The 21,474-nt window shown below is 39.3% G+C and overlaps 1 protein-coding gene across 4 annotated transcripts in view; it reads left to right on the plus strand.

Annotated features, from left to right (window-relative positions):
• LOC309601870 (putative global transcription activator SNF2L2) overlaps window positions 1-21,474 on the plus strand; it is a gene marked incomplete at its 5' end in the record, with an annotated part of 160,288 nt that overhangs the window by 40,287 nt on the left and 98,527 nt on the right. For 3 of the 4 annotated variants that reach the window (XM_082335095.1, XM_082335092.1, XM_082335093.1), the window contains 12 exons: window positions 63-236; window positions 3,587-3,757; window positions 5,138-5,191; window positions 9,307-9,437; window positions 9,642-9,702; window positions 11,459-11,559; window positions 11,908-12,055; window positions 13,961-14,124; window positions 15,183-15,249; window positions 15,805-15,915; window positions 18,546-18,788; window positions 19,097-19,210. In XM_082335095.1, coding sequence (XP_082191221.1) covers window positions 63-236; window positions 3,587-3,757; window positions 5,138-5,191; window positions 9,307-9,437; window positions 9,642-9,702; window positions 11,459-11,559; window positions 11,908-12,055; window positions 13,961-14,124; window positions 15,183-15,249; window positions 15,805-15,915; window positions 18,546-18,788; window positions 19,097-19,210 — 1,539 coding nt within the window. Of the gene's footprint in view, window positions 1-62; window positions 237-3,586; window positions 3,762-5,137; window positions 5,192-9,306; window positions 9,438-9,641; window positions 9,703-11,458; window positions 11,560-11,907; window positions 12,056-13,960; window positions 14,125-15,182; window positions 15,250-15,804; window positions 15,916-18,545; window positions 18,789-19,096; window positions 19,211-21,474 lie in introns of all 4 variants that reach the window. The other variant, XM_082335094.1, reaches the window with a different exon arrangement.

The raw sequence follows: 21,474 nt of genomic DNA on the forward strand, positions 1-21,474 counted from the left end.
GTATTCCTGATCTCAAATCTTGTGCTATCAAATCTCTGAATTAAATTGTTTTCTTTCTCTAGGAATATCTGAACAGCATATTGCAGCATGCTAAAGATTTTAAAGAATACCACCGGTCAGTGTCTGGGAAAATACAGAAAATTTCTAAAGCTGTGGCAACTTGGCATGCCAACACTGAACGTGAGCAGAAAAAGGAAACTGAGAGAATTGAGAAAGAAAGAATGAGAAGACTAATGGTAAGGAATGGGGGAAGGGGTATGACAAGTTTGACTAAAATTACATACAGTCTGATGTACACCCTCAGGTGCTTATATATGCTCTTTTCAGAATAAAATCTCTTTAATTCAAGAAGTTTAAAAAGTATAAACCTAAAACTACTGCAGAAGAGTCCCTTGTATTTCTAATGATGGTAGTGAACTTGATAGTGTTCACTTTGAGCTATAGCTACTTTTTTCTTAAGATTTCTGATAATATATAATTGTCTTTTCTACAAGCTTCAAAACTTGTCATTCATGCATATCACAGCCACTTTTGTATAACATCGTTTAATCTCTGTCAACATTTTTACAACATTGCAGAGAGATTCAAGTTATTTACTATACAAGTACTGTGTATTCTTTCTAGCTATTATAGTTTTGAAGACTACTTATGATTAACTTTTTATGGTATTACTCAGAAACTTTGCATTTGCACACATACATATCCAATAGCAGTAAATATATGCAGTTTTTTCCTGAGAACTAATGGCAGTAAGCTATAGTTCCTCTTGCTGTTGTGGTTTCTTATTCTCTCCCTTCTTTGCACCTGAACAATGCCAATTGCACCTTTTTTAGAAACAGGATATAAAGGTTTTGTATATAACCATGTCTCTTCAGAATGCTGTGGAATTGATCAGTGGACTACTTACATTTCAAGAGTTAAAATATCTCCGTCTTAGTACTTAAAATGTAGACAGAGTAGTTTTTATGTACAAGTGTGTTAGCAACCAGAGTTAGATTAATTTTCTTCTGAAAAACTTCTACCAGACACTGGGTAACTCTAATACTTTTTTTTTAATTGTTGAAACCTACAAGACAGTAGGTGACCGGGAAAATATAGATTCTCAGTCAGAAATTGAATGACACAGTGTCAATTGAATGACAACAACGTAGAAGTTAATGGGAATCGGCATGTTTTCATTGAAACACAGTACTAATAAAACACCAAATATTTAAGGTGATGTGAAATAAAACTTTAATCCTTGTCCAAAATCAGTGCCCGCCAAGCATAAGGACTGAACGGTTTGGTTTTAAATCACCAATGAGGATTAAAAGTGCATATGAAATGTAACTGAAGGGCTTGCAGAAGAGAACAAATGTTTAGGCCCTATGGCTTTTCTCAAGGTTACATACCAATCTACATTATATAGCTTCTTTATTCTATCAGTAATAAGAGACAATTGCCAACACTTTATCTGTTCAAGCTGTTACAATGTTAATTATCAGATAAAAATATGATGACTTTACAAAAGTCTCGTTGTTTTAAAAATATTTTTTAGATTCTGAGGTGAATGAGCTTATGTCACTCTGAAATATATATGATATATAGTAAAGAAGTCGACAGCTAATAAATACAAGATGGATTTGTATGTCCAGAAATGTCACAAAACACTAATATCCAGTGCTTCCTCCTAAAACCTCCTACCCAAAGCCTGTGACTCAGATCTGCTATCAGAGACACAGTACTCAGTAGGCATCTTCAACTGGGTTTTGCTGTCAGAAGCACTTACCCTGTTCCCTTCTAAAAGTTTAATTAAATTTTCATGGAAAAGCAAAACAAAATGGCACTAATTATGCATGTTATGTTAGTGGAATTATTTCCCCTGTTTAAATTTAGTCCAACTGTGATATGTTCCTACAGTTTTTACAGATCTTTAATTCAGTGTAGCCAGAAGTTAATCTTCTATATACCAGAAATTTCTAAAGACTTCATCTTCTCTCAGACACTTGGGCTAGCCTAGGAAAACAGGCTATGTTTAAAAGTATGATAGCATACTTTTTAACCAAAGCATCTTAGATAATAGTGTTAAATTCCTTACGAAGATTGTCCTTAGATAACTAGGATTAGCATTGGTGATTGTGTCCCAGGGAAGTTCCTTAACATTTATATATCGCATGCAAGAACATTCATGATATGCTTCAAAAGATCTCACCAAGAAAAAGATAGTATGTATAGAGGAAATACCTTGGCTAGGTTATAATGATACTATATTTAATTATAATAGTCATAGAAGCTTACTTTTTGAGCATTGTAGTTCTGTTGTCTTGAATGCTGAAAATGGATTTTACCTTGCAAGTTCTTGCCAGGTTACTGCAGTTCTGGTATGTCTTCAGAAAGGCAGGAGTTTGTTCATATCTCACAACTGTGCTATTTCTATTGAAAGTAATGGTCTTCAAAATATTTCTTATTTTTGTTTGGTTTTATAAGGCCCCCTTCGGCTGGGGCTGCACGGCTAGAAGGCGCGTCCCCTGGGTGGTGGATAGGGGATCCCTCTCTGGAGGGTGCACCGGATAAAATTGAAGAAGGTGCCGCGAACCAACGCAGCCTAAGGGAAGGCCACCCTGACAGAAAAACCACTGGCCCTCCAAGTCATGGGGGTTGGGCAGGAGGCCAACTACCTCCTCCTGGAAAAAAAAAATAAAAAGTTGCAGAAACGACGAGCATCAACTCAGAGATGGAGAAAATCAGTAATGAAGTGAGGAGGAGGAGATGGAACTGGATCGGTCATGTCTTGAGGAAAAAACCAACAGAAGACTGCACTGTGGCCCTTGGACTCCAGAGCACGCAGCCGCAGACCGATCGAAGTGGAAGAACGATGTTCGCGCCTTGTGTGCCTCCTGGCACTGAGAGAATTCAGATTTATAAGGCCCTGTATACTTCTTCAATTATTAATTTATTCACTGAATTATCTTGGCCAAGATCTGCAGTGGGCTCTGTGATGCTTGTCTTATATTTCCTGATATGCATAAAGATGTCATTATATCTTTCTGGCATACACAAGTAATATTTCCTGCTATGCCCTAACAACATACTTATGCAGTGCTGTAGGGATATGGGAGTTGCTGAACTGACTCAGAGATGTGGCTGATCTGGTCTGATACCCTGTTTCTAACAGTGGCCAGCATCAGATTCTCCACAGGAAGATGAAACAACACCAGAGTAGATAGATGATGCATAATCTGCCCTAAGGAAAATTTCTTGGTAACACCTGACAGATAAAGATTATTACTTATACTGGGTAAAGGACCAAATAAGAGTTAGGCATCTGGGTCCCATTATCTTTCTATGAGAGTGGGGGATAACTGTACTTCGTGCTTTTGAAAAATCTTCTCTGTAGGAGTCTTATCAATTCCCTCAGTTTCCCAGCATTGTAACTTGCCTGATATGCTGTTGTATAATTTTCTTCTGTTCTCAGTCCTGTTGTAGAATGCCCCCCCCCCCGCAAGAGTAGGAGATATTTAAGGTAATACATCATCATCAAGACTGCAATTGTAGGTTCTTCTTAGGAACATTTCTCTCATGGATGATGTTTGTCCTGTATTGCTAGGCTGAGGATGAAGAAGGCTACCGTAAGTTGATTGACCAAAAGAAAGATAGACGCCTAGCCTACTTATTGCAGCAGACAGACGAGTATGTGGCTAATCTGACCAATCTGGTATGGGAGCACAAACAGGCACAAGCAGCCAAAGAGAAGAAAAAGAGGAGGAGAAGAAAGAAGGCAAGTAGCTAAAACTAATGCTTTTATCTCACCTCCCCCTCAAACCCCATTTTAACATTGTTAAATGCAGTGATCTCCAGTTGTCTCAGAGAGATCAGTGTCTGAAATCTGCATTGCCAAATTCTTAACGTTGAATGAATTCATATTTCTCTGAAGTCTGTTGTAGGAAATGCTGTATTTTTGCCATGCTAACATTATTCAAAAGATGGCAAGAAGAAGATGGGATTAGAAACCTGTGGGTTGTAAACATTTGAATTACTGATAAACTTCCTATAGGCAAAAATGGGCCAACCATGTAAATTAGGAATAAGTTATGAGAGTCCAAACTAGAGTATGTCAGAAAAGGCTAGTATATTCAATTATAACATATAGAACTGCTTATTTGGACCTCTAGAGTCTAAACTCAGTTCCATATTTCATTTGTAGGGTCATCAGAAATAGCCAGAGAAAGAGAACTTTAATTAATAGGTGTATTTTGTATAAATGGTTATTCTACAAGTAGTATTGTTCATTGTCTACATTGTAACCATTTAATTTAAGCCTTTTGAAAATCCACTTTGTATATTATTAAATATTTCTATCCCTGTCAGAGAGACTAGTTGGTAACTGAGCAAATTTATGAAAAAAAAAAAATATATATAAGTGATAATTAAGTAATAATTTGTCATTTTTGTGACCCCTAAATTCCTTTCCTGTCCCAGAGGATGGGTAAGATGGCCTTAATAGCCCATTTCCATCTCTAGTTTTCATGATGTGAATGATCTTAATATCAGCTATAAGAAAAAGAGTCTCAGAAGTTTCATGTGCTTGTATATGCTACAGACTGCTGTAGCTAATATTCCTGACAATTTAAGTTTGTATAGTTTGGACACCAAAAATATATACCATTTAAAATGTTAATATATGCATTGCTTAAAGGCAATGCTCTACATGTGATAATAAATGCCAATATATAATAAATGGACAATTTTGAAAATGACTGACATAAAAAATATTCCTTATTCCCCTCTATCCATCTCCAAGACAGCTGTACATTTTATTAAGAATATATTTTTAACAGAGAAAATGGCCTGTGCCTCCAAAGTAAAGATGTAGCTTCTCCTGGACCCGATATCCAGTAGGCTAGCTACGTACCAGGCACAGATTTACCAAGGCAACTAAGAGGGTTGTAGATTTCCCATTAATACTGCTAAGTGCTGTGAGTGCAGTAGTACCTGTATATATATTCCCCCTACATCCATCAATATCTTTATTTGCATTCATCACAGGCTATGAAAATGCAAAGTGAAAAACTGTTTGTGCTCTAGAATGCTTTCATCATATAAAATGTTTTTTATGCTCATAGCTTGACTATAATAGTTTTGCCTCTATTTGTTGTAGAAGGCAGAAGAAAATGAAGAAGGAATGGGATCTGGTCTTGGTCCTGATGGAGAGGTATGAATTTTACAAGCCGTTTTAGTTTGTGGGGTTGGTTGCTTGGTTTGTCACCCAGAGCTTGTTATAACTTATAGTGGTGGTAAAAGATTAATGTGTATGCCAGACATTTGACCTCTTTGTTCAGTTAGTACTCTGTAGGGCTTTTGCATGTGACTAAAAGAGCCACGTATACACTCAGAGTGCAAAAATGAAACTGATTTGGGGAAATTAGTTCAAAAGGTGCCTACACATTTGGAATCTCTAAGGTCAAGGGTAGCAAGTGTGCATGCTAAGGTCCCCATGAGAAACACACAGATGATCAGAGGGCTGGAGCACCTCTTCTATGAAGACAGGCTGAGAGAGTTGGGGCTGTTCAGCCTAGAGAAGAGAAGGCTCCAGGGAGACCTTATAGTGGCCTTCCAATACTTAAAGGGGCCTTATATAAAAGAGGGGGAGAGACTCTTTATAAGGGCAGATAGTGATAGGACAAGGGGGAACGGTTTCAAACTGAAAGAGGGGAGATTTAGATTAGATGTTAGGAAAAAATTCTTTACTCAGAGGGTGGTGAGGCACTGGAACAGGTTGCCCAGAGAGGTTGTGGACGCCCTGTCCCTGGCAGTGTTCAAGGCCAGGTTGAACGGGGCCCTGAGCAACCTGGTCTAGTGGGTGGCATCCCTGCCCATGGCAGGGGGGGCTGTAGTTAGATGATCTTTAAGGTCCCTTCCAGACCAAGCCATTCTATGATTCTATGATTACAATATTCATCAATTCAGTCTTATTTGAAAGAAAAGAAAAGAAAATACAGTAACATGAATGTACAAGCATACATATTTTAGAATAGAATAGAACAGAACAGAACAGAATAGTTCATTTGGAAGGGACCTACAACGATCATCTAGTCCAACTGCCTGACCACTTCAGGGATGACCAAAAGTTAAAGCATGTTAGTAAGGGCATTGTCCAAATGCCTCTTAAACACTGACAGGCACGGGGCATCGACCACCTCTCTAGGAAGCCTGTTCCAGGGTTTGACCACCCTCTCGGTAAAGAAATGCTTCCGAATGTCAACTCTGAACCTCCCCTGGCGCAGCTTTGAACCATTCCCACGCGTCCTGTCACTGGATACCAGGGAGAAGAGATCAGCACCTCCCGCTCCACTTCCCCTCCTCAGGAAGCTGTAGGGAGCAATGAGGTCGCCCCTCAGCCTCCTTCTCTCCAAACTAGACAAACCCAGAGTCCTTAGCCGCTCCTCATAGGACATGCCTTCCAGCCCTTTCACCAGCTTTGTTGCCCTCCTCTGGACGCATTCAAGGACCTTAACATCCTTCTTAAATTGTGGGGCCCAGAACTGCACACAATACTCAAGGTGAGGCCGCACCACCACTAAATACAGAGGGATAATCAGCTCTTTTGACTGGCTGGTTATGCTGTGTTTAATGCACCCCAGAATGCAGCGTGCCCTCTTGGCTGCCAGGGCACGCTGCTGACTCCTATTGAGCCTGCTGTCAACCAGCCCCCCAGATCCCTTTCTGCAGGGCTGCTCTCCAGCCACTCCTCTCCCAATCTATACTTGTGTCCGACATTACTCAGTCCCAAGTGCAGAATCCGGCATTTGTTCTTGCTAAATTCCATGCCGCTGATGATTGCCCAGTGCTCCAATCCATCTAGATGCCTCTGCAAGGCCTCTTGTCCCTCAAGAGAGTCAACGGCACCTCCCAGTTTGGTATCATCAGCAAACTTGCTAAGGGTGCATTCAACTCCTGCATCCAGATCATTGATCAATATATTGAACAGAACTGGCCTTGAACCCTGAGGAACACCACTGGTGACCGGTCACCAGCCAGATGTAGCCCCATTCACTACAACCCTTTGAGCCCTGCCCTTCAGCCAGATCTTCACCCAGCGCACCGTGTACCTGCTCATCTCACAGCTGGACAACTTGTCTAGAAGGATGCTGTGAGGGACAGTATCAAAAGCTTTTTTTTTTGTCCTTTAAATGCCTTTCAATAGCACCCAGTATGATCTTCTCCATGATTTTTCCAGGAACTGAGGTGAAACTAACAGATCTGTAGTTTCCTGGGTCTTCCATCATGCCCTTCTTGTAAATTGGAATAACATTGGCTAGCTTCCAGTCAGCAGGGACCTCCGCAGACTCCCAAGACCTTTGGTAGATGACTGAGAGGGGTCCTGCTGTAACATCCACTAACTCCTTCAGTACTCTATTTTGTTTCTTAAAAACAGTTTCTATTATGAACAAAGAATCATATCTGCAGTTTGTCCTTTGTTAATTTAGCAACTCTCAATTTCATCAAAGAGAGGCTATATCCCCAGGAATTCCTCTGACAAAAACCCTTCCCCCCAGAATCTGGAAGATTATCTAATTACAATGTAAAGCAACTTACAGCAAGGATGCCTGACTAAAGAGAGAAGTCTGAGAGCATCAGGAAAAGAGAAAGTCTATGAGAGAGTGTGTGTGAGAGACAGAGCTTCACTTTCTCATATGAGTAAAGTGAGGAGAATTATACCTGTCCTTAAGTTTTGTGGAGTGTGGAGTCAAGATCTCTGGTTTCAGGTTTGGACCTGCTTGCTTTCTTTCCTTTCTTCTTTTCTTCTATTTCTCTCTCTCTCTCTCTGTTGGTATGTGTAGACCCCATATTTATATGAAAAACTTATATTGATTCTTATGGAGTCTTGTTAGATTTACATGTGTTAACAAAAAGGAGCTCTTAGAAGCTCTGTTTGGGGCAGTACAGTCAGAGAATAAAAGATGGCTGTTAATCCTGGTCTGAGTCATGGGAGTGGTATATGGCTTCTTCTCCTGGGAAGAAAAGAGAAGTTCCAGAGAGGCATTACCTTGGAAATCCCACCCAGAGCAGCAGCATCAAGAGCTACCAGCTCTTCCTAGCTCTCTCTATGTACTGGGATTTGTCCAAAGAATACTGTCATGTGTGGAAGGAGAATTGCATGATCATCCCATGCCCATCATAGGTATTGCTATCCCTGAGCTGGCACAGGAGAGGGTCCAATTGATTCAGAAGCCTTTGATATTGACTACCAATCAAGCTCATTTACTCCTCTTCATTGCTCACAGCTCCTGCCTGACTCGCCCTTAGGCATGGCTGGGCAAACCTTACTGTTTAATCTTTGCAGCTTCAGATCTGACCTTTTGCTTCAGCCAGCATGGCTGTGAGTCAGTGGATTGCCTGGGCACAAGCTGGGAGCTCTGTGTTACAGTACACAGGAGTGAAGGAATTTGGAGGAGTCATATACCATTGCCATAGCTTTTTTTATAACCAGGAGAAAACTAGTCTGGTTTAACATTGGTGCTAACTTGTTTCTCTTCAGAGTTGAAGTCTACAACAAAGGTACATACTGAGTATGCTGAAAAATCCTTTTCAGCTTTGTCAGACACTTAAAAATAAATGTTTTTCTTGAGATAAAAATCCGTGTATAGTACATTATTTATTTTTCAAAATGCACTTGTAAGCACAACAGATTATACCATCTCATTACTAGAAAATACACTGTTGACATTGCACATCAATTCCCTTTCTGGCATAGGGTAAAATATACTGTCACAAAGGCTTCTCAAGATACCTGAAGGCACTTTGCCAAATAAGTATCAGAGACATAATTTTGTTCTGTTTTTCTTTTGTTAGAGCACCAGAGTAAGTGAAAGGGAGTCAGGATGGTGAATCTTTAACTAGGCCTTCTTTACTTTAAAATTTAATTAAAATATTATAGCTCCATTTCTTCATCCATAAAGAAAGAAAAAGGCTGAAAGCTCAATGTTTTTTCTCCTTACAAATTTCCATCAGTATAAGCAGCAAGAGTGAAAGGACTGTAAGCATAATATACTTTCTCTCTTCTTTCAGAGAGGTCAAGTTACTTCTGTTCCACACTGCTCTCATTCATTTACTTGGAATACTGTGATGCATGTGTGGATATTAAATGTAGAGATATGTTACACACAGAAATACTGTGACTTAGTGTTGACTTGGTAGCAGTATGGGAAGCTGAGGCTTCAGTAACACTAACTTATTCAGAGTCAAAACTTTGCAGTTGCTCTCTTCGTTAACTGTGGCAAACACAGGAAAACCAGTTATCTTATAAAATTTTATCTGATTTTTTAGCCCATAGATGAGAGCAGTCAGATGAGTGACCTTCCAGTCAAAGTGACTCACACTGAAACAGGCAAAGTTCTTCTTGGACCAGAAGCACCAAAAGCAAGTCAGCTAGATGCTTGGTTGGAAATGAACCCTGGGTAAGTAGCTAGCAAACCAATGGGGTATTTTTATTATTGGGGGGGGGGTGTCAACTGTATTGTTATTTTTGATGAAATTGTCTTTTTTATCTATTCCATTTGCCTTTTCATTTATTACTTGTAAGTTGAGTAGGAAATGTATTGAATCTATTCCATTCCTCCCTTTGTATTTCTAATTCGTGTTCTTTTGTCTTCTCTGTACAGCTATGAAGTTGCGCCCAGGTCAGACAGTGAAGATGAAAGTGGCTCTGAATATGAGGAGGAGGTAGGTATGCCTTTTTTCATAGGCTTGAAGCAAAGCAGTAGCAAGTGTCTAATTGTTTTAAACCTAATACAAACAGCAAAATACATCCATCATGTGCTGTAAATGCCTACCTGATAACCTGAATGAGGGGAAAAGAGAACTTGTTTTACTCTCATATCATCAGAGTAAAAATAATGAAATAATCATGTCAGAAAAGGCAAGCAAGTTCCTATTTTAAAATACACCTCTGTAAAGGACATATGGTGGCTTTGTGCTGAATGAAGTTAACCTCTTTTATCTTCTAGATGCCTCTTGTATCCATTATGTAATACTTTTCTACAGAAAGCAATGCTTTCTTAGTCTTAACATTGAAGTATTGCCTATTGAGAGGATGACAAAAGACAAATTTTATTGATTCTGACTCAGGTGTTTTGAGTCAGTAAATGGCAAAGGTTTATTAGGATCATTTGCTAGAATACACCTTCATTTTTACAGCTGCACATCAGCATTTGGAAGCTTTCAGGGTCATTTTGTTTTTTTTTTCCTTGGTAATTCTTCAGTAAGGATGAAATAGGGCCAATGTAATAAGACATAGTTAGGTACGTTCATTTGTCTGCTTATATCATCTTTGATAGATGTAATATTATAGAGCAATATTTTGCTCTGTTTGACTGTTAAAAATTTAAAATGTTCCACAACACCCTTTTCTTCAAATGGTTAAATCATTGTTAGAGACCCCCCAGTAAAATCAGAAAAATTTACCCATTTGTCATCCATTGCAACTGTAGCTAGAAGGGAAACTATAAATAAAGATTAAAAACATAACCTGTTTTAAAAAAATAATAAACCAAAAGCTTAAAACAGCATGAATGCAGAAGCTCTTGCCATTTTTTTAAGCTGTCTTACAGTATCATGCATCTTGAATATGTATTGTGGTTTAACCCCAGTTGGCAACTAAGCACCACACAGCTGCTTGCTCATCCTCCCCCCTCCCTGGTGGGATGGGGGAGAGAATCAGAAAAAAAAAAGTAAAACCTGTGAGTTGAGATAAAGACAGTTTAATAGGACAGCAGAGGAAGAGGAAATAATAATAATAATAATAATAATAATAATAGTATATACAAAACAAATTATGCACAATGCAGTTGCTCACCACCCGCTGACCAATGCCCATCTCATCCCCAAGCAGTGATCACTGCCCCCCAGCCAACTCCCCCCAGTTTATATACTGAGCATGATGTCATACACTATGGAATAGCCCTTTGGCCAGTTTGGGTCAACTGTCCTGGCTGTGCCCCCTCCCAGCTTCTTGTGCACCTGGCAGAGCATGGGAAGCTGAAAAGTCCTTGACCAGTGTAAGCACTACTTAGCAACAACTAAAACATCAGTGTGTTATCAACATTGTCCTCATCCTAAATCCAAAACACAGCACTATACCAGCTACTAGGAAGAAAATTAGCTCTATCCCAGATGAAACCAGGACAGTATGATACAAATATATGCATAATATCAGTCTGCTCTATGAGCAGGACAGGTAGAGTAAGATTTTTATAAATGAGAACATTGAAGAGGAAAATATTTTTTCTTAAAGTATTGTGACTTTCTGTTAGTTAATCTATGTAAATTTTTTGTTTTGTTTTGTTGCAGTGTATCAAGATAGCTGTCAGTTGAACTTTTTGGTGAAAACTATTAATAAATATGTGAGTGTTAGCCAAAGTTACGACTGAGTAGCATTGGAGAGTGCAACATTTTCCTGTCCTTTTTCCATCTTCTCTAGGATGATGAAGAAGAATCAAGTAGGTTAGAAGCAGATGAGAAGATACTTCTGGATCCTAACAGCGAGGAAGTTTCTGAGAAAGATGCTAAACAAATCATTGAGTGAGCTTTGGATTCTGCCTTTTTTTTTCTTTTTATTCTTTTTCTCTCCTCCCCTCCCTCTGCCCCTGAATGGTGATTTCTTAGCAGGGCTCTCAAAATTAGCTTGCTCTAGATTACCATGAGTGGCTGGTTGTTGTAGTGCCTGTGACATGCATCTGCAGGAGAAGAGATATGACTGTTTGGTAGTACTTGTGTACTACTTTAAAAGTAATGTGCATTCTTCTAAGGGTGAACTTCCCACAGTTGAGGATTTCTACTGCCTCTTTACCACTTGTATAAATAAGTGAACTGTATTGAAAAATATATGTATTTGTGGGAATTTACCTTTATTCTTTGTCTGCTTTCCAGGACAGCCAAACAAGATGTGGATGATGAATACAGTATGCAATATAGTGCTAGAGGGTCTCAGTCCTACTACACTGTTGCTCATGCAATCATAGAGAGGGTGGAGAAGCAGTCTTCTCTTCTTATTAATGGTACACTAAAACATTATCAGGTAAGAAATATAGTTGGAGTTAGCTTAAGTACTTCCAAACCCTTTTATTCAAAATAATACCCTGCTCTACAGCTGACAGTTACATAATAATGGCCAGGCTCCTATATAATATACTTTTCATTGAGAAAAACATGTTAAAATGTTTAAAAGACTTGCTTTATCCTAGATATTTCATTACAGTACTTAAAATGACAAACTGAAAATGTGTACAGAAACAAAAGATATCTGTTAGGTTAGAAACTGATGATGATATGGAGAAAGGGAATGTAGTCTTCTATCCCAGATCAAATTTCATACATACTGCTTGAATAATAACATCAACTTTCTATATATACCTGTAAACATCTCTTTTCATTGCAGACCAATAGTGTTTTGGTTTTGCTCTCCTTCCCATCAACCCAGTATTTGGATTTTTGCTCATTATTTTAATTTTAATTTATTATTTTTTTAAATAATCTTTTTCTTCTTTTAATATTTAAAAATTTAACAATTTGAGCTTTTAGCACTTCAGCGTGGATCTCTAGTGATTGAATTGATAAAATTGTTCTATACAATATTTGTTTTATATACAGATTGTTAGTGTTACAGATAAGGTGCATACTTTTCCAGAGAGCTTTACACCAGGCGTGTTGAGGCCTGGTTTTGGTTCTTGTCCTATCACTCTCCCTTTGACTCTTATGCCCTTCAGTTTCCTCTAGATCTTATCCATTTTTTCCTGCCCCACTTTCCTTCTCTTTTTTTTCCTTTTTCACATGTTCTTCATTCTTGATTTTGGTTAGGCTGCCTCTTCCTTGTGAACATCAGTACATGTCAGCGAAGGGGTGATTGATGACACAGGAAAGAGTTTCTCTATTATCAGTTCTGAAGCCATTTGTAAGTAGGAGACAATTGCAGAAAAAGTTCTGCTTGACTGTTGGTGCCCTGAGTTCAGTAAAGACAGTCTTCAGAGAATTTAGTACCTAAATATAAATCAATCAGCATATGTGTGAAGCTGATATATTGGCTGTATTATTTTGTATAAATTTTCATGGATACAACGGATTACTTTTAACATACAATGTTTTCCCCATACTTCTTAGCTGAACTTTCTCAGACCTGTTAATTTACTTCTCTCCCCATGCATGAGACTCATCAAACATCTGGATCATGGAAGTGGGAATGTGTCTAGATTACACTTGTATGGGATAACGTGATACGTACATGCATAGAAGGCTGTGTGACAAGAAAGTAGTCACCGTGCTAGGATGCAATAGAGTGAGTGTACCTTCTAGCTAGCCCAGCTAGGTAGATACTGCTTACTACACTGTCGTGGCTTCTTCCCAACTCTGGGATTCTACATGTCAGGCATAGTTGGTCAGTGGACCTCTTCTGACACGTGGAGTTGTGGACAGCAAGCACTAAATGGGTGTGTACTACGAGTTTCAAGATGCTAGTGATACAGTCAGGGAGTGTGAAGTGGAACCAAATGTGAGTCTTATGGCTAGTGCATGAAACTTGATAGGTTTGGTTTTGAGAAAGTTTTGGTTGAGAGATCTGACATGAAATTTTACTCCAAAGGTTTTAAATTTGACAGTGTCTAAATTAACAAATAGAATCTTTTAGTGGTGTTAAGAAACCTGAAGTATGGGCAGCAGTGTTAGTCTGCCTACAGTACAAAAAAACTTCAGTATGTATAAAATATGATTTGGTACCATGGGCCATACTGGCCCTAAATAGCGGTGATGACTTTCACATAGATGTAAGTCTTATCACCTTTTCCAAGATGTATTGGGAACTGCATGCACATAGTACTATGGAAGGAAAAACAGCATCTAAGTAGTAAGAGAAGTAAGAACTTCGCTTCTGTAATATTAGTACTACCTACCTCTGTGGATTTCAAATAACTGAAATGATTATTCATTTCAGCTCCAGGGCCTGGAATGGATGGTTTCACTCTATAATAACAATTTAAATGGAATTTTAGCTGATGAAATGGGACTAGGAAAAACCATACAGACTATTGCACTCATCACTTATCTGATGGAACACAAAAGACTCAACGGCCCCTATCTCATCATTGTTCCCCTTTCGTAAGTAAAGAAACTCATTCTGCTATTATTCTGTGTATTGTAGCTTGGTTTCTTAGCAACATGTACATTTTTTTCACACAATGACAAGATGAGGCACATCTTGGAATTGCACTGAGTATGTATTCTGAATTTAGCCTGTGATTATTTCTTCCTCACTGATTGTCTAGCATTGGAAAGGTGACCAGATGGCTGATAAAAGCACTTTGTTTAATTAATTTTGCTGTTCACTCTGCTGGCATGCTATATAGTATGTCCTACTTCACTGTTACTTACTCCTCACATTAGCCATGAGAGAGGAATTATACTTTTTTTTTTTTATATTACATGCCTGTAGTTTTCCCCATTCGAGGAACCTTTTAAAGTTTCTGGAAAAAAGAAGCTGAAACTTGAGTTTTAAAACTCTTTCTTCCTTCTCTTCTCCCCGCATAAGATGCACATTAGACCAGGTTGGTGCTGCCTTGGTATGTCCAATGACTTCACAAACAAAAAGGTTATCTTCTGTTCCCATATCATACTGGCAAACATACTTTTACCCATTTTAAAGACTATTTATTGTGATCATAAAGCTGAAACCACACAGTGCAAAACCGAATCTGCCTAGTGGCAATAGTATATCATTATAGCTGAATACAGATGTATTTTACTGTAGACTTCATATGGCTATATCTGAAAAGTTGCAGGCTCATGAGAGGCAATCAGCTTACAATGACACATAAGTCTTTCTGTGTAGGTATATCTTCCCCTTAATATGTGTCAAAATACAAAGGTATACTTCAAATACTTTGCTGAATTGGTCTGAAAGGGACCCCTGAATATAAGGGGAAGAGACATTTTGCCCACATTATTTCTATTTCCTCCCCTCTCAAATAAAGATACATATATCCTGAATACAATATATTATGTGCTTCTTTTTAAATATACTGTTTATTATAGGGGGTGTAAAAAGTATGTTGAGAATCCAGCATTCAGTGGGAAACAGATGGCATAATTATGAAGTTTAGCTTTTTTTTTTAACAAATAATGAAATATATTATTTTTACCTATTATCTTGTATTTAGAACTTTATCCAACTGGACATACGAATTTGACAAATGGGCTCCTACTGTGGTGAAAATATCTTACAAGGTTTGATTTATTTTTTTATATGAACATCAAGCTGAAAGAATAAACCATGTTTTTTCCTCAGCCCCTACATTCATTTGTAAACTGTGTTTGTTTGTAAAGTTTTGTCATGTACATTATGTACTAAGCAGTGAGAGTTAATCATCCCAAGATTACTGTAATTAACTGTAATTGCTTTCAGTTAGCAAAATGCAGAATAAAATTGTTAAATACCATATTGCAAGGATTTGCTGAGACCAATACAAATGATAAATACTGCACATTTTGTATACAGCTGAATATTTTGTTGTTTGGCTACTGCAGTTCCTATAAAGTCAAGCAATTAGTAAGGAGACTAGACTGCCAGCTGCATGCTTCCATTCCCATAGAAACAGAGCTTTACAGTCCAGCAGCTGGTTAGGGAAACCACTCTTGAAGGAGTATGGAATATATCAATATATTTGGTATGATTTTGCAGGATTACAAGGTCATATATTGGCTCTTTCTCTGCTAATTCATGACTGTACTGCATAGAAATATAGGTATATCTGTTTTCTTCATCCTTTGTCTCTGTTTTAGGGGACACCTGCCATGCGTCGCTCACTTGTTCCTCAGCTTCGAAGTGGAAAATTTAATGTTCTTTTAACTACTTACGAGTACATAATAAAGGACAAACATATTCTTGCTAAGGTAAGGAATGTCTGTCATCTCTTAACAGCTAACCCTTAAAGACATCATCTTATTTGGCGCCTAGCACAAAACACCTGATTTTGATTTACAGTCCTGGATTGCTGTTTTGTCTTGCTAAAAATTAACCATTTCATCTACCTTTTCATTCCCCTGTTGACAATTGGATCTCTCCCTCCTGAAAACAGAAGGATTTTCCTGGATATAATTCAGAGAATAATATTATTGCTCTGGAATTTTGTCAGTACTGTAGACTTACCTGTCTTTAGAAAAGTGTGATTTTTCTTTCCACTGCCTGATAGCATTTATCCTAATCTGTCATCCTGACTCTACTTTTTTAGCTTTGTTTCCAAGCTGAAGCTTGCTGTTATTACAACCTCTCCAGCTGCATGGTGTGTTTTTCCCAAGTGACCACCTATATAATGAATTTTATATCCAGACACTTTAATACATAATACTCAGTTTTTAAAAGCTCACAAACTGATCTGTGGATATTGGTGCCTCAGACGTAATGAATTGTTTTGAAAACTGTATGGTAGTGTAAGAGTATTTTATAAAATACACACATACCCGACCAGGTAGGTATGTTTTCCCATACTGTGAAACCTTGTGATCCTATTGTCTTTATTTTATCCTATTATATATTTAGATGTCTCATTTGTCCTCTCTGGAACATAGACAGTACATGATCTTGGCATAATTCTGAATGGTTGAAAACAGTTTTACTCTGCACAGTTTTTCTATCCCTCTAGTTTTTGCCCACCATTACTAAAAGATAAGAGCAGGGAACGGCAGTGTGCACATCTTTTCTGTGCAATGGGGCTATGTAGCATCTGATGAAAGCACTTGAGGACTACAAACTGAGACCTTACTGGTCATGTGATCAGTACATCATAGTCTCGTTATGTTGCTGTGTACCCCATCACATGACTCAAATGTTGCACATAACTACAAACAGAGGTATCCTCTGGTTTATGACCGGTATGCCCTTGGCATAGGGATTTAGGGATCTGGGGGTGCTGGTCGACAGCAGGCTCAATAGGAGTCAGCAGCGTGCCCTGGCAGCCAAGAGGGCACGCTGCATTCTGGGGTGCATTAAACACAGCATAACCAGCCAGTCAAAAGAGCTGATTATCCCTCTGTATTTAGTGGTGGTGCGGCCTCACCTTGAGTATTGTGTGCAGTTCTGGGCCCCACAATTTAAGAAGGATGTTAAGGTCCTTGAATGCGTCCAGAGGAGGGCAACAAAGCTGGTGAAAGGGCTGGAAGGCATGTCCTATGAGGAGCGGCTAAGGACTCTGGGTTTGTCTAGTTTGGAGAGAAGGAGGCTGAGGGGCGACCTCATTGCTCCCTACAGCTTCCTGAGGAGGGGAAGTGGAGAGGGAGATGGATGGTATCCAGCGATAGGACACGTGGGAATGATTCAAAGCTGTGTCAGGGAAGGTTCAGAGTTGACATTCGGAAGCATTTCTTTACCGAGAGGGTGGTCAAACACTGGAACAGGCTTCCTAGAGAGGTGGTCGATGCCCCGTGCCTGTCAGTGTTTAAGAGGCATTTGGACAATGCCCTTACTAACATGCTTTAACTTTTGGTCATCCCTGAAGTGGTCAGGCAGTTGGACTAGATGATCGTTGTAGGTCCCTTCCAACTGAAATAGACTATTCTATTCTTGGCATGTGACCTGACTTACGTGAAGCCTCTGGTCACATGGCCTAGGAGTTGGGTATATGCCCAACATCTGTTGGGGGGGGTGGTTATATTTTTGGTTATGTGACACATGCTTGTCTACTGGTTATCTCGCCCACTTCTTTCTGATCACTGAGGGCCTCAGCAAGCATATAAAGCAGCAAGAGGCACCGAAAACTTCACATCTGTAACAAAGTAGGTTGTGAGGCAGTATTTACTTTTTAAAAAGCAAAAACGACAACAAAAAAAAGCCTAAACAGCTGACATGACGTGTCTGAAAGGACTGAGCTAAAGAACTGCCTGAATCACTGATGTGCTGAGGTTCAAGCAGTGTCCCATCAAACTCATCCTATAGCTATGCATGTCTTAGCACAGAAAGTAATAAAAACTATGTCAGTTTTCTTTCAACATCTGTTCCTACTGCATTAAATTTTATTTCAGAAGATGCAGTAACTGAGATGTCCTTAATTATGTTGCTTCATTTTGGGGTTAGAAGAAAGGGATTAACTGAATCAAAGCAAAGTTCAGGGTTACTGTCTTTTGAGAGAATATAGTTATTTTGTCTGAAAATGCCTTTGCATCCTGTCTAGTTTCTTTTTTCTGACAGTTTCATTTGGATTTCTCATGTTCTTTTTCTTCCTCAGTAAGACAAATTCTGACCTTATGTTGCCAGTCTCCTGAACTCCTCCCAAGAAATGAGGAGATTCAGCTGTTTGCTGATGCAAGCTTATTTACAGATGTAGCCTACCTAGTATTTGTTTCTCCTCTTGTTTCTTGGGAGGCCACTAATGCTTGGATAATGTCAGATTTGTGTTTCCAGTCATTCAACAAGAATGACTGATGTTTCAGTTTTGAAATGTTCCTGTTTTAAACCTACTGGGATGTAGGTTCTAATTCTGATGATATCTTACCTGCTTTTTCTTTACCAGCTTTTCTTCTTCTTGCAGATTCGATGGAAATACATGATAGTAGATGAAGGTCATCGAATGAAGAACCATCACTGCAAGCTGACTCAGGTCTTGAACACTCATTATGTGGCCCCTAGGAGGATATTGTTGACCGGGACTCCACTTCAGAACAAATTGCCTGAACTCTGGGCTCTTCTCAACTTCCTCCTCCCTACCATTTTCAAGAGCTGCAGCACCTTTGAACAGTGGTTCAATGCTCCATTTGCCATGACTGGAGAAAGGGTACTGCAAAGTTTGCTTAAAGTTTGTTAGAAACAAACCATTAGGATGGAAACAAAATAGAGGCCATGTTATAGGAATAGTCTTTGAACTCTCCTTTGTGCTCAGAGAATTAGCATACTTAAAAGCCACCTTTATTACAGATTTAAAAGTCTTCATTAAAGTGTCTCTTTCTGGACTCTGAGTCAATTTAGTTGTAACATAACAAGTAATTACTGCAAACATTTATGAGAAATAATCTTTTACCTAATCACAAAGACATTACATAACACACTGAGTTGCCTTGTTGTGACCTTTATAAACTTTTGTAGGTGGACTTAAATGAGGAAGAGACTATCCTGATCATCCGTCGTCTCCACAAAGTGCTCCGGCCCTTTTTGCTAAGGAGACTGAAAAAAGAGGTTGAGTCTCAACTGCCAGAAAAGGTTTGCAATAGAAAGGGGCTTTATACTTTTTTTTGAGCACTATATAATATTGGTTTTTGAGATGCATCCTAGATAAGAGGACTTATTAAGTGTCCGTTGTTGTGGTTTGTGTTTTTAACTCTGCAAAGAAGAAATACTGGCCACTGAGGAATCCTGATTTCTGCATTCTCAGTCTTAATCCTCAGTCTTACAGCTTTAATTCTGTATGTAGCCACCCAAGGTTTATATAAGACATACAGCTTGTTTCCACAGTATTTGGTTTCAAGGCATTAATAAAAGCCAGTCATACCCTGAGGGTCAGATTGTGCCACTCTCTCATGCACTGAGAAGAAACTTTGCTTGCTGAATTGTTTCACTGAAACTCCTAAAGGACTGTGTGACATTCATAAATTTAGAACAATTTTAGTTAACTTTTCAGGAATCTGGAGTTGTGTGAAGTATTTTGTTTGGCTTGTATATGTGTCTTAACCAGTTTGTGCATCTCAGAATGTAAAATTCAACACTGATTTGAAAGACCACTATTTTAATTTCCAGGCATCTCACTCTACCCACACCCCTGACCTCCTTTGTGATTTTGAGCCTCCTTCCCCTTTCGCCCTTCCCCCCAAACCCACAAACACATAACAAATTAAGAAAATTGAAAGCAGGTTGGGGGGACATTTGATACTTAAACCTGCTGCGTTAAAACCATAACAAAAATCAAGTTATTGTTACGTGTGAATTGTGAGGTTGCATTTACACTGAATGAATGAAGATTTCTTTAGCTGCATTTAGAAGATTTCTAATTAAAGACCTAAAAATTTTGAATGTTATGAAGATTGTTGCTATTTTGATCTTCTGTTCCCCCAAATGTCATATTCACAATAGCCTTCTATGTTGCATTTATTTGAGCATGAAACATAGATCTGAAAATTTTGTCTGACATTCTACCAGGAAAGTCTCATTACTGAAATTTTTATTGCATTTCAAATTTCTGCCAATTAGGGCCACTGTATTTGATAGAACAATTAAGAGTCATGGGAGAAAAAGGATTTATAAATTGCATATGCACTGTTACTTAGTGGAGCACTTCTTTCATTTCTGTCCCCCTCTTTTCAAAACAATGCATGTCTGACTTGAAGCACCAGACTTTTTGACAGAAGTCTGTTGGTGACAGTTCTAGCTGCTCTGACAGGCCCCTGATGAAGATGTTAAGTGGATGTTCATGTTCCTTACGTGTGAGCTCATCCTCCTGTCCTTCTCAGATGAAAATAACCTATTGATTTTTTAGTCATAGAATCACAGAATCATAAAATCATTAAGGTTGGAAAAGACCCTTAAGATCATCAAGTCCAACCGTTAACCTAGCACTGCCAAGTCCACCACTAAACCATGTCCCTAAGCACCACATCTACCTGTCTTTTAAATACCTCCAGGGATGGGGACTCAACCACTTCCCTGGGCAGCCTGTTCCAATGCCTGACCAACCTTTCGGTGAAGAAGTTTTTCCGAATATCCAACCTAAACGTCCCCTGGCTCAGCTTGAGGCCATTTCCTCTCGTCCTATTGCTTGTTACTTGGGAGAAGAGACCGACCCCCACCTCGCTACAACCTCCTTTCAGGTAGTTGTAGAGAGCCATAAGGTCTCCCCTCAGCCTCCTCTTCTCCAGACTAAACAACCCCAGCTCCCTCAGCCGCTCCTCATAAGACTTGTGCTCTAGACCTTTCACCAGCTTCGTTGCCCTTCTTTGGACACTCTCCAGCACCTCGATGTCCTTCTTGTAGTGAGGGGCCCAAAAATGAACACAGTATTCAAGGTGCGGCCTCACCAGTGCTGAGTACAAGGGGACAATCACTTCCCTAGTCCTGCTGGCCACACTATTCCTGATACAAGCCAGAATGCTATTGGCCCTCTTGGCCACCTGGGCACACTGCTGGCTCATGTTCAGCCGGCTGTCCACCAACACCCCCAGGTCCTTTTCTGCCAGGCAGCTCTCCAGCCACTCCTCCCCAAGCCTGTAGCGTTGCATGGGGTTGTTGTGACCCAAGTGCAGGACCCGGCATTTAGCCTTGTTGAATCTCATACAGTTGGCCTCGGCCCATTGATCCAGCCTGTCCAGGTCCCTCTGTAGGGCCTTCCTACTCTCCAGCAGATCAACACTCCCTGCCAACTTGGTGTCGTCTGCAAACTTCCTGAGGGTGCACTCGATCCCCTCATCCAAATCATTGATAAAGGTATTAAACAGGACTGGCCTCACTACTGAGCCCTGGGGAACACCACTTGT

This window comes from Platalea leucorodia (assembly GCF_965183815.1).
Source record: "Platalea leucorodia genome assembly, chromosome: W".
NCBI classification, from domain to species: Eukaryota; Metazoa; Chordata; class Aves; order Pelecaniformes; family Threskiornithidae; genus Platalea; species Platalea leucorodia.